At 35.7% G+C, this 15,090-nt stretch overlaps 2 protein-coding genes across 3 annotated transcripts; one reads left to right on the forward strand and one right to left on the reverse strand.

Annotated features, from left to right (window-relative positions):
• The first annotated feature begins 72 nt into the window (after positions 1–72).
• On the forward strand, positions 73–7,079 carry LOC115919067. The gene is made up of 3 exons (XM_030998672.1): positions 73–527; positions 2,081–2,336; positions 5,614–7,079. Exons 1-3 carry the CDS (start codon positions 347–349, stop codon positions 5,687–5,689), a joined length of 513 nt encoding a protein of 170 aa, XP_030854532.1. The 5' UTR covers positions 73–346; the 3' UTR covers positions 5,690–7,079.
• LOC115919066 (protein STPG4-like) lies at positions 7,024–13,726 on the reverse strand. Of its 2 annotated transcripts, XM_030998671.1 has the most exons (6): positions 13,419–13,722; positions 11,476–11,796; positions 10,142–10,215; positions 9,574–9,628; positions 8,878–8,985; positions 7,024–8,603 (listed from the first exon to the last, which is right to left on the reverse strand). In XM_030998671.1, the coding sequence occupies exons 1-6, from the start codon at positions 13,542–13,544 to the stop codon at positions 8,490–8,492; spliced, it is 798 nt and encodes a 265-aa protein (XP_030854531.1). In that variant the 5' UTR covers positions 13,545–13,722; the 3' UTR covers positions 7,024–8,489. The 2 variants fall into 2 exon arrangements, with proteins under 2 accessions (XP_030854531.1, XP_030854530.1); XM_030998670.1 differs by lacking the exon at positions 9,574–9,628 and having other exon boundaries at positions 13,419–13,726.
• Between the last annotated feature and the right edge of the window lie 1,364 nt (positions 13,727–15,090).

Here is a 15,090-nt window from a genome sequence, read left to right on the forward strand (position 1 = left end):
GAAAGGAGGAGTGTGAGGAGGAATTAATAAAGACTTAAAGACGGTGATGGAAGATGAAAGTTGTGCAGGTTGGAGGAAAATGAGATGATTTTTTTAAAAATAGACTAAAAGGAGAGAGAAGGATCTCATTGAAACACATTAATACAATGATGAAGACTACGGTATATGTGATTGTGATGATCCAACTTGAATGAGAATATTTGAGATGGGCTGCATAATAATAGCCCGTTGGAGATTACAAGTTGAAGGAGAATAAGAGACATTCGGAGAGAAAAAGTGGGCGGCGCCATCAAAAAGTCATGTCGGCTGCGCATTGACCGTAGACTACTTTTATTAAAAAGAAAAAATGGAAAACGACGACAACCGCAACGATCTTGCATTTGGGAAAGTGAGTGAAGAATGTAGAGAAACTCACGAACTTTCTTTCGATGATGATTTTTCACCGACGAGTAGTAATATTGCCAGTTTAAACAACCAAAGTCAAGAAAAGGAAACATGGCAAGCAGACGGTTACTTACAGTCTTTAGGTAAGCGTCATCAGTGTTCAGTACAGTCCCACCTGTTCATATCTACGTAGACTACTGTACTTTATTAAATTAACAATAACAGTGCCACCCTACCCAATCCTAATTAGGGTCTAGTCTAGATCTAAGTGCTCTTCAAAATACATATTTATGAATGATATCTGTAAATTATGCCCATGCTAATGATGATGTTTCAATAATCATATCAGCCATAATATTAATAACGATAATATAAAATGGAATTAAAGGCAAGAGTTTGTTATTTTCAAATTTCAGCAACAAAATAACGCAGAACATTAATCAAATACTTTTTAAAAAATACATAGCTGGGATTAGTTTGTCATTCGGAAATGTTGTAGACCCTGTTTGTAGATATTTAGTGTTTTTTCATGACTTTGAAATGAATGACATTAGTTGGTAAAAAATGTGAGCCGCCATTTTGGATTCCATTGTCATTATAGATGGCGACTCGCATGTTTTGCCTCTTCTCTTAGACTGATATTATTAATTTCAAAGTCATGAAAAGGCACTTCATATCAACAAACATGGTCTACAACAACTCCAAATGACAAAATAATCCCAGCTTTGCATGTTTATTTAGTATTTGAAAGCCTAAAACTTGACAAATTCGATTTTTTTTTTTTTTTTTTTTTGTTTTTTTTTTGTTTTTTTTGTTGTTGTTTTAAATATTTTTTTATTAATAATTTAATTCCCCCTTCCTAACATTTTTCAATTGTTGACATTTAACGGCATGAATATAGTTTTAAACATGAACTACAGCAACTACAAATGACAGATTTATCCAAGGTATGATCGAGTGATGAGTGCTCAAAATTAAAAGTAGAAATTAAACTATGTATAAATAAAAGATAACAGTAAACAAATCATTTAAAAGAATACATATTTTCATCAATTTTGGAAACGGCTCCTGGTCCTGGAAAACGGCTCCCAGTTCTCTAAAAAAATTAGGGACCGGGAGCCGCTTTTTCAGATATTTGGCTCCCGGTTTGCGTTGACTTAACAAAAGGCTTGTAGTCAATACACTCGTAACACACAGATGCACACAATCATGCCGATGCGGTTGATCGGCAGGTTTGACAGTAGACTCGCAATTTGAATTTTAAACTTATTCTTTCTAACATCGGAAAGTTGAACAAAATTGTATTGTACTGCTATTTAGGTGTCATCAATCGTCACTAAAGTACTGATTTTGAGTGAAATCAGTTGAGTTTTGTACAGTGGTGTTTGAAATGTTGAGAATCAATAGCACAGCTTTTATTTTAATACACAGCCAGGATAGTAATGCACCTATGTGTGGACTAAACTAAAGCACTAAAGAATATGGGGATATGATAAAAGTAACGTGTGTGTATACAGAAACAGTTAGTTGTTAAATCAACCAAATTTATTACAATGTATCATTGTTTAGTGTCACGATCATTTCATTTCAAAATCCATGGCTTTAGCCTTTAATCTAGAGTCTTAATCTTATCTACGGTATACTATGTGTCCTTTGATTGAATATAAATTCACGAGTCAATTTTGTTATTCTGCAGAGGGAAAGCTAGAAAGGCTTAAAGGGAAAACAAGCACAGGTCAAGCATCCAACAAGAAAATAACTTCCAGAGATATGCTCAGAACTCTCAATGAGGCCAGACACGATTCCGCCAGACATCTCATCTCCTCTGACTCTGCTCATGACTTCCATGATAGTGACTGTGATGCAAGCGGCGATCCTCAGGTAGCAGCCTTGACGAGAAGGATGTTCCCTGAACAAGCTTTATCAGCTGAAGAGCTGCAAGAGTTATTGAGGAGTAGTAGTAGTAGTAGTAGTATTTATTTTCGTATAAAAAACATAGTAAAAATGCATAAAATACGATGGATAGCCCACATTCAGCTAACCCGACATGGGAAAGCTGGTCTTCCGTGGGGTCCGGAACAATTACATAAACAAAACAAAACATAAATACATTATATGAACAACAGTAAATACATTTTGAAGAAAGAACGAAAAGAAGTAATATAAAATAAAGGGATTTAAAAAAAAAAAAAAAAAAAAAAAAAAAAAAAAAAAAAAAAAAAAAAAAAAAAAAAAAAAAAAAAAAAAAAAAAAAAAAAAAAAAAAAAAAAAAAAAAAAAAAAAAAAAAAAAAAAAAAAAAAACATTTCATAAAAAACAAGTAATCATAACAAAATAAGGAGGGGGACCATGTGCTACTGTAACAGTTCTGCAATCTTAGATTTGAATGTATTAACACTAGGGGAAGATTTGATATGAGGAGGAAGTGTGTTGTAGGCCTTTGTGTTTCTATACTTGAATGATCTTTTGAGGTAATTTGTTCTCGGTTTGGGTAATTTTATTTGAGCTCCAATTCGGGAAGGGTAGGAATGGGTTCTCCACTCAAATTCATTTCTTAAATACTCGGGGGTTAGATTATTCATTATTTTATACATAAGAACAAGGGAATGATGATTTCTTCTTTTGTCCAAGAGTTGCCAATTAAGAGCGTTATGCATTTCCAAAACAGAGACATGAGATTCAGGTTTTATTTTAAGTATAATCCGGCCTGCCCTATTTTGCAATTTTTGAAGGCGATCTGTATATTTCCTGAAAGCTGCACTGTAAATAACATCACCATAATCAAAATACGGAAGGATCAGTGAGCTATATATTAATTTCAGTACCGATTCACTTAGGAATCGCCTTAGTCTTCCTAGAAAGCCTACCATTTGACCAATTTTCTTCAACATATTGTCTATATGTAAATTCCAGTTTAACTTTTCATCAACTAAGACGCCAAGGTACTTGACATGATGAACTTGATCTATGGAGATGTCATTCAATGAAACTCGGAGGACATTCTTTTTAGATATCATGTGGTTGCTTCCAATGAGCATACAAACTGTTTTTTGACAGTTGACACTTAATTTGTTTTGGCACATCCAGTAATACATATTTTCTAGGTCTGAATTCAAAGCTAATTCAATTCTATCTATAGAAGGATGTGAGAAGTATAAAACAGTATCATCAGCATACAACTGAACTTGACAGGTTTTTATACATTTTACTAAATCATTTATATATACGATGAAGAGCAGTGGCCCTAGAAGGGAACCTTGGGGCACACCACACTCAATAACTGATTCGAAAGAAAGCTCTGCATTAATAAGTGTCCTACTGACTCTGTCTGACATGTAGCTTTTAAACCATGTACATGGAGTGCCAGAAATTCCTATGTTATTGAGTTTCTTAATAAGAATATCACAATTCACGGTATCGAAGGCCTTTCTTAAGTCCACAAATACAACCCCCGTATACTCTTTCTTATCAGTTGCGTGAAGCCAGTCATCAGTTACTTTTAGGAGAGTGGTAATAGTTGAGTGACGTGGCCTGAATCCAGATTGGGCGGCTGACAAGATATTGTTCTCATGTAGAAACTCCAAAACTTGTCTTTGGACAACCCGTTCCAGTATTTTAGATACGCAGGGCAAAATTGAGATGGGCCGATAATTTGAAGGAGAGCTCTTATCGCCACTTTTGTGAATTGGGATAATCTTGGACCTTTTCCATTGTTGAGGAAATTTACCGCTCAACAAAGAGCGGTTGATCAGGTTAGCAATACTCTGTGAAATCTCGGTAGCACATGCTTTTAAAACAAAAACTGATATTTTATCTACACCTACAGATTTAGTATTTTTCAATTTGTTTATAACTCCCAACACATCATTTTCGGTTACAAGGGTAAACTCAAAACTCTTGATTAATGGTATATTGTTTTCTATAGGGAGAGGCGTATCGGGAATTTCTTTTGCTAAATTACTTCCTACTTCAGCAAAGAAGGTATTGAAAAGATTAGCAGTATCAACATTACTTTCTGAATTAAGCGCAACTATTGGCGTGTCACGTTTCTTATTTGGAATGATAGATTTTAATGTCTTCCAAGTCTGTTTTGGATTAGCACTAGAAAGTGAGAATTTATCAGAGTAGTATTTTCTCTTTGCTTTTCTTACATCAGTAGTAACTTTATTACGTAGTACTCTATATTCACACATGAGTTTTTCATCTTTAAGTTTACACGCTCTCCGTTTCAGTTTGTCACGCTTTTTCATGAGTTTATAAATACTTGCATTCATCCACGGAGAGCCCCTAGTACTTATTCTTTTTGAACGATATGGCATGTGTTTGTCAACAACTTGTAACAACAGATTTTGCCATAATTCAACAGCTTCATCAATTGAATTGCACTGATTTATATACTCCCATTTCTGGTTGCGAATATCATTTCTAAACTCATTACCATTAAGTTTGCTGCAACTTCTAAAGTTAATAAATCTGGGGTGTGATGAAACATTGGCATTCCAAATTAAAAAACTAATAGAATGGTCACTCATTCCATTATGAAGTACTCCATAACTCTTTACGTTTGGGGAGTTATTCGTTAAGAGATGATCAATCAATGTAGCAGAAGCATTTGTAATTCTGGTTGCTTCATTTGTGTTAACTTGAACTAGAGAATACATATCATTGATATCCATATATTTCTTACTCATACTCGATAAAGGTTTGGCCAGTAGGTCACAGTTTACATCTCCTACTAAAATTGTGTCACAGTTCGTTATGTCAATAAAGCTAAGAAACAGCTCATATAAATTAAAGATTCCAACGTCTGAAGAGGGCGGTCTATACCAAGTTGATATGACAAGGGGTTTTGCAAGCTTAAGATACACCTTTATTACAATTGCTTCTAAATCATCTAAAGTTTCATGCGTTAGTTTCTCAAAATGTAGAGATTTGTGAAGATATATGGCGACCCCGCCTCCCTGTCTATTTCTGTCTTTCCGAACCAAGTTAAAATTGTCAATCATGACTTCATCATCATAAATAGATGCATCTATTTTGGTTTCATTTACAGCAAAAACCTGAATGTTATTTGATTTTACAAATGTCCTTACTTCTTCAATATGTTTGAGAAGACTATTAACATTTAATTGAGCAATCTTAAGACCATTATCTTGCAATTCATGGTAGTATAAACCCCTAGAGGTGTCCATTCTTGTGCTATTTGCTTTAACATGGACATTATTTTGAGGAGAGACTTCTTACAAGCAGTAACTCAAGAAGCTGCCGAGGAGCAAACCGATGAGGAGACTTCTGGAAGCAGATGATACCGAGACAATGATTTACCCCATTAAAAAGGAGAATCTAGTGATAGACTGGAGATAATACCTCAATCTACTTCTGTCCTAAGTGCATGAATAAATTGTTAAATGGAGTCGATGAACATTCTCAACTAAGGAGCATTTTTGTATCCATTACTGGCAGAAGCTACAAGATTAAACAAAAAGAGTGACTGCTCAATTCAGTGACATAGCATAGGCAATGCAAACAATGATTGGTGATTGATTGTGATGTTAGTCTCATACAGCGTATTACAACAGGACATGAGAACAAGAGCAAGTTATTAGATCAAGCATGTTTCCAGAAACACATGAGAAGCCATAGTCTTACAGTGCAAACTATGTTTTACAAGTAATACGTGTGTAAACAGAATCATGCACATACTTGTAATGTTTTTGCCCATTTTTGGGTGAATGTATTGAGGATGAAATATCTTCATGGTCAACACACTCTCCATAGATCTTCAAATTTCAATCACAACTACTGTAAAGGCATGTAAAACATTTTAAGAGCAATAATGGAGGCGTGATGGCTCAGTGGTAGAGCAGTTTGTTTCGTCAAGCCGGGAGGTCCTGGGTGCGACCCAAGTCAATATATCAGTGACCTCTAGTAAGGCATTATTCCTCATTACCAAGTCCCTTGAAGAGGATGTAAAGCTGTCGGTCCCCTGGTTGCTTCCTTACAAGCACATGCTTTCTTAACAGTCAGGTAAACAAAAAACAAAACACCAAACAATCGTATAATAGTATTTATAAAAGTCACAAAAGAATCATACTATGGCTTGTAGTTTAACAGGTGTCGAAATATATTTTGTGTGTGTTTGTTGTGGGCTTGATTCCCATGATGAGCCATGCTGAAAACGTTTTGTCACAAATAATTTATTATAGAAGGGAAGAGGGACCGATAGATACTCGTGAACATTTTGTCGGATTCCAAAAGGATTTGAAAAGTGATGAAGTCTGATATGCAGGGAGGTACATGTATCTTCCCCAGAACTACATTTTATAGATTAAGGATATACATGTATTTTAAACACAGAAATGATAAATATTTCTTGGTAATGTTTAATGTAATATGACTTCCATGATGAATCATTCCTGGTTATTTGTCACTGAATGGGTTAGTTCTGTATTCTACCTAAGACTCTGTATTACACTTCATATAGGATTTATCCCATTCACCCCATTCTCTCTTCACATTCTCTCTCTCTCTCTATCTCATTATGTCTCCCTCTCTTTTTCTTACTTTTTGTTTTACTTTCCTCCCAACATTCCATACCATGAATATAATACCATATGAAATGAGAAATAAATCATTGATATTTGATGGTTTCAATTTATTAGCAATAAAAATCTATATGATACACATTCAAAAATTCAATATGAAAATGTACAATGTCCTTATTTTGTCTTATCACTGTTCAGCATTGTATATTGCAACAAAACACTTTATTGCATAGGTGAAATTGTTTCTAGAACTTTAGAAGACAATGAAAGGCATTCTGTAAAACATGCAAATCATGTATCAAAAACTAAAAATCGGAATCCTATTTATCATCACAGTATCATCACAGTTGTATCTTGCGATGCTGTCATCTGTGTAGATAAACCCCACAAGTTAGATAAATAGATGATATGAATTGTTAGTCAAATTTAGTATTTTCCAAGAAATATTCTGTACTTTTTCTTGGATGTGTTAATCTTATGAAGTTATATAAGATATTATGAACTGATCATCAATTTAAAGAATTAAAATAAATCATTCATTGAAAGTGAAATAGCCAATGGACAGGTCCATATTTTGATGAAGAAAGATTTGTCTCAAATATTTCCAAACATATCTGATCGATGTATGATTTATGTCTTAAATATAACTTATTCCACATGTAAAAAACGCTTGTAATAGCACAAACTAAATGCTGATCCAATTATTGCAAACTCAAGCTCAAAGACACATTGCAGCCATTAGATAAGCACATAAGCAAGGAAAATTGCATCTAAAATTGACTATACATGAACATGTATTTTTGACCGTGTAAGTCAAAAGATATTTTTGTGGTTGCAACTTTCTCTCAATCAGATAGATTTATGGAGGATTTATGTTTATATACATACAATAAAAAGATGGTTCATCAAAACAAATGTTTCCTCAAATAATGAACAAATTAATCGAGAAACATAAAATAATCAAGAGATGCTGGAAATCCTCTGAAATGTTCTTTTTTTCTTCTTTTATTGCGATGCCTGCACCTCTGGCAACTCTACAAGGGAGGATCCATGATTGTCGTAGAGAAGGGGGAATTCCTGGTTAGATCATTTGGTGAATCCTGCTGGTAGGGGGAGGGGGGGGGGGGAGCTGTAGGAGGAAATAAAGTAACTTTCTTGGGAATATAATTTGGGGATCTCCCCAGGTGGAGGGGCTGATTTTGTTTACTCTAGAAACGTATTTACGGAAACGTTTGCAGTAGTTTTATCACTTCATAGATGTTTCAGCTATTTCTAATAGCACACGCCAAAACGTATAGTTACTGAAGTTGGTATCACCTCGCTTGTACAAAAATCTCTTTTTAACAAGTCCATCCCAAATCTGTTATCTTCACCCACAGTGCATCGTTGTTTCTTTCGATGAATTCAGTCACCATGCACATGAAAGTCATGAAAGTCTTGAGCATCTTCACATGGTATCTCTTCCATCCAAACCGACCATCTATCATCATCCTGTTATTTCTCTCGTTTCAAGATAATTAAGTCAAGTTCAACATGTTTTCTTTTTGAGGTTCCATTATGATCAAACACTGAAAGCGCTGGTGAAGAAAAGACCATGATTTCGACCCATTTTGGTGATGGTAGCTGGCATGGGTGACTGATATGTCTTCTCATATGAACCGGGACCAGGAACTTTCTGTGAATGAAATAAGAAACAACAAACAAATTAACGACCTCTTATTCCTTTTTTGAAACCTTGATTCGTTCTACAAGTAATATAAAGTGGAATGGTATCATATTTCAAGAGAAATTAACATGAACAAAAATTATCACAATCACAATTCTCAAATATAAATTTAAATTACGGTTTGTGGGGTGTAATGTTTGACTATAACCCGTCCAATTTGAAATATGTGGCATTTTGTTAAGTTTAATGCAATCTAGTTGAAAGTTTTCGGAACATTGCTTACCGTATGTGATGTGGCAAATCTTGGCGTTCGTGACTTGAAGCTAGATGAGATCTGATGTAGTGCCTGGGGTTCACGGTACTCGTATTGGCATGGAGGTGGGTTTTTCGTCTGAACACAGAAATTAAGAAAATTGATTGAATTACATAAGCATTTTCTTTTATTCGTGAAGTATAAATACATTGAAAGGACGATGAAAGGAAATGGAAATCTTGCCAGGAAAACTATAACCGCTTACATCAAAATTGCATCACTTTGGGAGTAAAAAAAATATCCAGTAAACAGCAGTAAGATTAAAGATGTCGGAATTACTTCAGACTTTGTATAAACTCATTATTAGTCATATTTTTAGGAAAAGATTTTTGATCTTGATTTTTTTATAATTTTGTAGAAATTAAGAGTATGATTTCGGTATGACCACAAACATCAAGATAGCTGTTTTCTCTATGTTTGTCTGATGTGATGTTATATCTGAAAGGCCCATCTTTCTCTACTCTCTCTGTTTTTCATTCCATCTCAATCAATAACGGACATTTCTGTTTGGAACCATAAGGGCGTTATAACTCATGGATAACTATTTAACAGAGTTCACGTCCTTCTGGCTCTGAACAGACATGGACGTTATGAACACAGCAGTAAAGGTACTACCAGTACTTGTATTGCAACTCAAGTCAGTCCTTTTCAAATTGTAATACTCACCCCTTTGAAATAGATAGTTGGAAATCGCTGTGCATTCGACTTGAAGACCATATGTCTGAGCGAAGTAAAAGTGGAAAACAGAATATTACTTTTCATCAATGCATTTGTTCTCTCTATATGCGTCGATCTGATCACCAATCGTTACTTTTATTATGTACATGCGTTCCGTGGAAATATTTTAAACACCATCTTTTCAGTCATATCAATAATCTATATTATGAATATGGTCCGATACAAATTATGACGTAATATTCAGATCATCCTTCCCTTCTTTAGCTACATTTTGTCTGATCATATTCTTCATATCGTTTCTTTGCTACCTTAATACGATCATCCTGATATATATATCTTAAAACTAACCTTTATATATCTTCATTATACCCTCATTATAACCCATGTCCAAATTTCGAGGAATTTCAATATTTTTCCACTATAAATATAGTTCTACTATATAGCTTTGTCTGAGAGGTAGCCTACATCACAACTTCAACAACATGGCACAATGCAATTTATACATTTTTTTTGCACTAGAGGACTATCTCCCGAAACACAATAAAAAGCGACTCACTTTGAAGGTGACTTCTCGACAGCACACGAAAGAACATTTTCCATTTTGTATGCGGTTGGACAAACGTTGACGTTCTGAAAGAATAAAATACAATGACAATGTACATCAATATGTCATTAACTGACAAGGACATAAGACTTGTCAACGATTGGTGAGTAAAAAGAAGTCAATTTTTACGAACAAGCACGGAACGCAATCTATACTAATCAATAGTGACATGGCTATTGAAATACAGTAACATCGAGTTATTCCAAAGATGGTGAAATAAAATTGAAAGAAACCATTTTAGACCAAAGGTTGCACGAAAACATGAAAGCGAAATATTATCTTGTTGTTGTTGTTCTCCTTCTTGTGAAAAGAAAGGGAAAAAAAAAACAAAGGTAACATGTTGCGAAGGAAAATTACCCTACACCGCCCCTAGCTGAGCGAGTCTTACAGATATCATATTGCGGGGGGGGGGGGGGGTCATTTCTGAGAGAACAAAATCCGGTCCTATATTCTCACGCAAGACTTGTCAAAACCCTTAATTTGCAAATAATATCTATTCATGATATCACATTTACATTTAATTTAATTTTATAATACCATGGATCAGTGCAGGCGTGCCTTTCGTTTTAAATTGATACGTGCACCAATACTTACGAGCAGGCAGGTGCTTTTGGTACGCATAATGAGGAAGCCTTTTTATCATTATTACTCTTGGGTTCCTAACTATGATATTGGGGAAATTCAAAGGGCCTTTAATAAATACAGCACAATATCCTGAAATTGTCTGCTAGGCCTATTAAACGTCCATTAATGTCATTGAGCGGTCATCTTTCAGTTTCCAGCTGGTTTTATTGTTTTTCTTTTGTCATTTCATAAAAAATAGTTAATGACGTCGAATGCAAAAGGAAACTGAATACTACTCGAATCTACCTACCCTCTTTTTATTCATATTTATTAAAGATTTTTGTCTCCTAACGGCTAAGATATTTTCCTACATGTTTATTGTTTTACCATTGTGCCAGAAACGACGGAGTAAAAAGAGGAAGAGAAGAGATAAAAGGGAGGTTTATGGAGCTAAAAACGACTGCTAGAGAAAGAGAGAAACAGAGAAAGAGAGAGTGAGAGACAGAGAGAGAGAGAGAGCGAGGGGGCCAGGTAGGGGAAGGGGGATATTCCGGATATATATATAGAGAGAGAGAGAAATGTTGTAATTTATACTTTATATTTGCAATAGAAAGAGGATCCAACAATGCTATTTAATTTTGCAAGGAAGTCCTTAAAAAAAATGTTGGCGTCTTTCTTTTCTTATCCCTATACAGTTATAAATAATAAAAAGTTATGTTTACCTTATCTTTGACAATGGGTAAATCTTTTGATCTCGATGTGTTCTTGAATGTGTACGTATGTCTTGTCCGTTCTAAGAAGTACATGTTGTCCTTTGCCTCGTACGCCCCCGGCAAGAGAGCTGCCCCTTTGCCCTGCTTTGCTGCATCTTTCTTGCGCCCCTCCCCTTTAAAGCAGTAGGTAGCTGGGCGGGTCTCGAAATCCTCCAGGAAAGGTTTGAAGTCGTAAGAACCTGGCATTGGGGTCTCCCGAATTTCTTTTCTCCACCATCCTTCGCGACCGCTCCTCGGTGTTTCGTAGTTTTCTGCCAGGGCTGATCGGTTCTAAATAATGGATAAAGAATAAGATGAAATAAACTTGTATAAGGGAAGCGTCGTGGAATGAATTTTGAACAAGTGGCGTAGCGCCAGATGTATACAGGGTCATAAATTATGTGTCACTCAAATTATTGTTATAAAATATTAGTCAAATAAAGAAGAAAGAGGCGAAGAGATAGAGTGGAGAGGAAGAAGAAAGAGAGAAACATAGAAAAAGAACACTTGAAAACCATAACATGCAGGACCCACAATATCTTAGTGACCCTCTCTCGCATTTCATCAATTAAGTAAGACCCCCCCCCCCCCTCCCCCGATCGACAATCCATGCTCCGCCACTGACGGCACTCGTGATTATGGCAGCTTTCCGCGTTATCCTGAGACATAACTAAATGATGAAAATAAAGGAATACCCTTATCTAGAATGCCTACATAACAGACTCACATAACGTCTTATAAAATGTTGTTACAGGAAGACCCAATGATCTTTACAGAAATCTATGTCAGTGCGTTAAAAAAAACTAAATTGAAACATTCAATAAAATGTGAGACTGTGTACTGTAATGACTCACAATAAATGCAGGCTTCGACATGCCTCCATGTAATATAGTTATCCTCTCCACAGTTATACAAAGAAGCGATTACAAAAACTGTTAAAAGCACGCAGAGTATTAGATAATGAAGTGGAAATTAATAGATAAATATTCATTAAAACTACAGTTTAATCGATATCTATTACACAACGTGGTTGCTTATCGCCAACTTAAGTCAATAGCGATCAGGTACTAGTATTAATATGATTTGTTAATGATCATATGAATATAATATACTCCACACAAAATAACATTTATCTTGATTAAATCCTTAATAATGTGGCCTTTGGTCTGTGGGTAAACAGTTATGATTGGGAGCTTTATCACAAAAACACATACATCGGGTTAAGTGTACCCATTGGATTATATAGATAAGAAAAAGGACACTGGTGATAATCTGCTGCAGGTATGCAAACATGACGATTAACGCTGTGAATTTCCTGTCACTGTAATTACTATTACTGTGACTATATTTCCCGTAAAGGTATAATTATGTCACTGTCCTGAATCCCAAATTCTTATATTCAATTAATACAATGCAAGGTTAGGGATCCATACCATCATGTCATACTAACCTACTCAGTCGTATGGTTTTGTTATCATACATTATATAAATTTAAAAACAAAAATTTAGAAAGTATACCCAAGATAATTGTCTCTAGGTCACTTTGGTTTTTCAGAAAGGGGGGTGTGCGGGAAAATGAAAACAACTTTATTTTCCAATGTGTAACGGGGATCAAATACTTTGTTATATACTGCCCTTATAGTAGATCAAACCGTTCCTTAAAATCGTGAAGAAAAAAAAGAGATCACTCACTTGATATAACACAAAAAGAAAATAAATTGTAACCCCACTGAAGCTGAAGGGGCTGTTCTCACTTGGAATTTTCCATGACCACCAAAGAAATAAGCAATTTCTTGACTTTGTACCTGTACAATTTACTCTGTATTCAATATGAGAAATTGGGTGCCTGCTACATGGTATCACGTTATTTTCTGCCAGTCAGTAATACTTATCATTGTAAATGTGGTACATACCTTGAAGGGGGTAGGGCGGGTGTAGATACTCGAAGCGCTTCTCGTCCGACCTAGACCGGGTCTGTTCGCTGCCGGTGACTTCTCACTCTCCCCATTCGGCAAAACAGCGGCCCCTCCCGAAGCCATAGTCAAAACAGGATTCTTAAAACTTCTCCCGAATTTGCCACCAACTTATAATTGATATTACAGAAATATCAATGTCCTGCTTATATATCAGTTCCTGTCACTGCAAAATCACTATATATTTCACGCGAACATGATATGTATATATATGTTTCGGAAGTGTTGGTATATCCGTATTCGAGTGTGTATATTATTATTACGATCCCGTCTGCGGTGCGTCCACGCAACACGGGTAGACACGGCGTAACCTCGTACCCATGGTTACCATAAACGCTACATACACGTGTGAATACGAAGCGATACGCCCCGTTGGTTTGACGAGCTATGTATATCAAGTCAAGAGACAGCTGGAGTGTTTGTGTTGTAGTCTGGGATCGTAGGCATGCTCTGTTTAATGATTGTCTGCCCTAAAGTAGAAGTATATCCAATTAAACAATAATATTCCGTTCTTACATAGCGCGTATCGCATTATGTTACTAATATGTGCTTCGAAATGGCTTTGAAAATTATTACCCCCAGTCTAGTTTTAATCAATCGGACCGTTATTAACTAGCTTACAAGCAATCTCACGGAGCATTAATCAAATTGCTACTTTTATATGATTGAAACATAAAAATAATAACATAAAAACATAAAAATACACAAATATACAAATCGATAGACAATGTGTTGGGATGGGTAGTCTGCATTTAATTTTCTTTCTTCAAAGACGTGTTCCACTATAACTAGTGGCGTCCTAATGCAAAATGTTGTTTATCTCTATGGTTTTTCAGCCATATTTGCAAATGTCGTTAAGGAGTGGCCGCAGAAGGCGGGTTCACTTTGGGGATCAGGGTGATCTCACTTGCTAATCATTTGCCAGAGTAATTTAATGGTAGTGTAGTGTCGTGACCTGGAAAGGAAGAACATCCTACCGAATTTCTCAACATGTTTCAGGATGACGACTATCCATCCCCATCGATTGCCTGTCGACGATGATCAATGATTCTCGACAATCCTCTCGAGTTCGCACTGAGACCCCTCTTGAAGCGCCTCTTGGCCTTTTGTCCCGTGCCCTCTTTTCTAGAAGATGACTGTTAATCCGGGGTCCTTTGTGCCTAACAATTGATTTGATTGAGGTTATTGTTGGTGAAAGATGTTTACAGAATTGAGAGTTGTTTTGTATTTTGTTCACGTAAATGCGCTGAGATCGTAAAGAATATAATGTGCACATAAAATGAATATCATATTTGATACCTCTTCCAGAAGGCAGGGAATTCAATTTGAGTCACCCATGTGCCCGTTCAATTTCTTTGGAATGGAATAATCAACGAATAGATTTCTTCCATGTTGGACTTCCATGTTGAACATCAGGCGGTAAATTCGGTAATAAAGTGGTAATGGGGTCATTACCCGTTTATCTTCATCATAATAATAATCATCATGATCTCTCTCTCTCTCTCTCTCTCTCTCTCTCTCTCTCTCCTTTGTGCCCTCTACCCTCTCTTTTTTTGCCGCAAGGTTTGTGCAAGATTAAATGGTTTTAAAGAAACCTTATCAGCTATATCAG

The sequence above is a fragment of the Strongylocentrotus purpuratus genome, unplaced genomic scaffold (assembly GCF_000002235.5).
Source record: "Strongylocentrotus purpuratus isolate Spur 01 unplaced genomic scaffold, Spur_5.0 spur5_scaffold_5, whole genome shotgun sequence".
Taxonomy (NCBI): domain Eukaryota; kingdom Metazoa; phylum Echinodermata; class Echinoidea; order Camarodonta; family Strongylocentrotidae; genus Strongylocentrotus; species Strongylocentrotus purpuratus.

Excerpts from the sequence above, each read along its gene's own strand:
- LOC115919067 (XM_030998672.1), top strand. The coding sequence starts at position 347 with ATGGAAAACGACGACAACCGCAACGATCTTGCATTTGGGAAAGTGAGT. Across the intron at positions 528-2,080 it reads CGGTTACTTACAGTCTTTAG|AGGGAAAGCTAGAAAGGCTT; the intron begins GTAAGCGTCATC and ends GTTATTCTGCAG. Across the intron at positions 2,337-5,613 it reads GAGCTGCAAGAGTTATTGAG|GAGAGACTTCTTACAAGCAG; the intron begins GAGTAGTAGTAG and ends CATTATTTTGAG.
- LOC115919066 (XM_030998670.1), bottom strand. The coding sequence starts at position 13,544 with ATGGCTTCGGGAGGGGCCGCTGTTTTGCCGAATGGGGAGAGTGAGAAG. Across the intron at positions 11,797-13,418 it reads CCCGCCCTACCCCCTTCAAG|AACCGATCAGCCCTGGCAGA; the intron begins GTATGTACCACA and ends TCCATTATTTAG. Across the intron at positions 8,604-8,877 it reads GATTTGCCACATCACATACG|AAAGTTCCTGGTCCCGGTTC; the intron begins GTAAGCAATGTT and ends TTTCATTCACAG.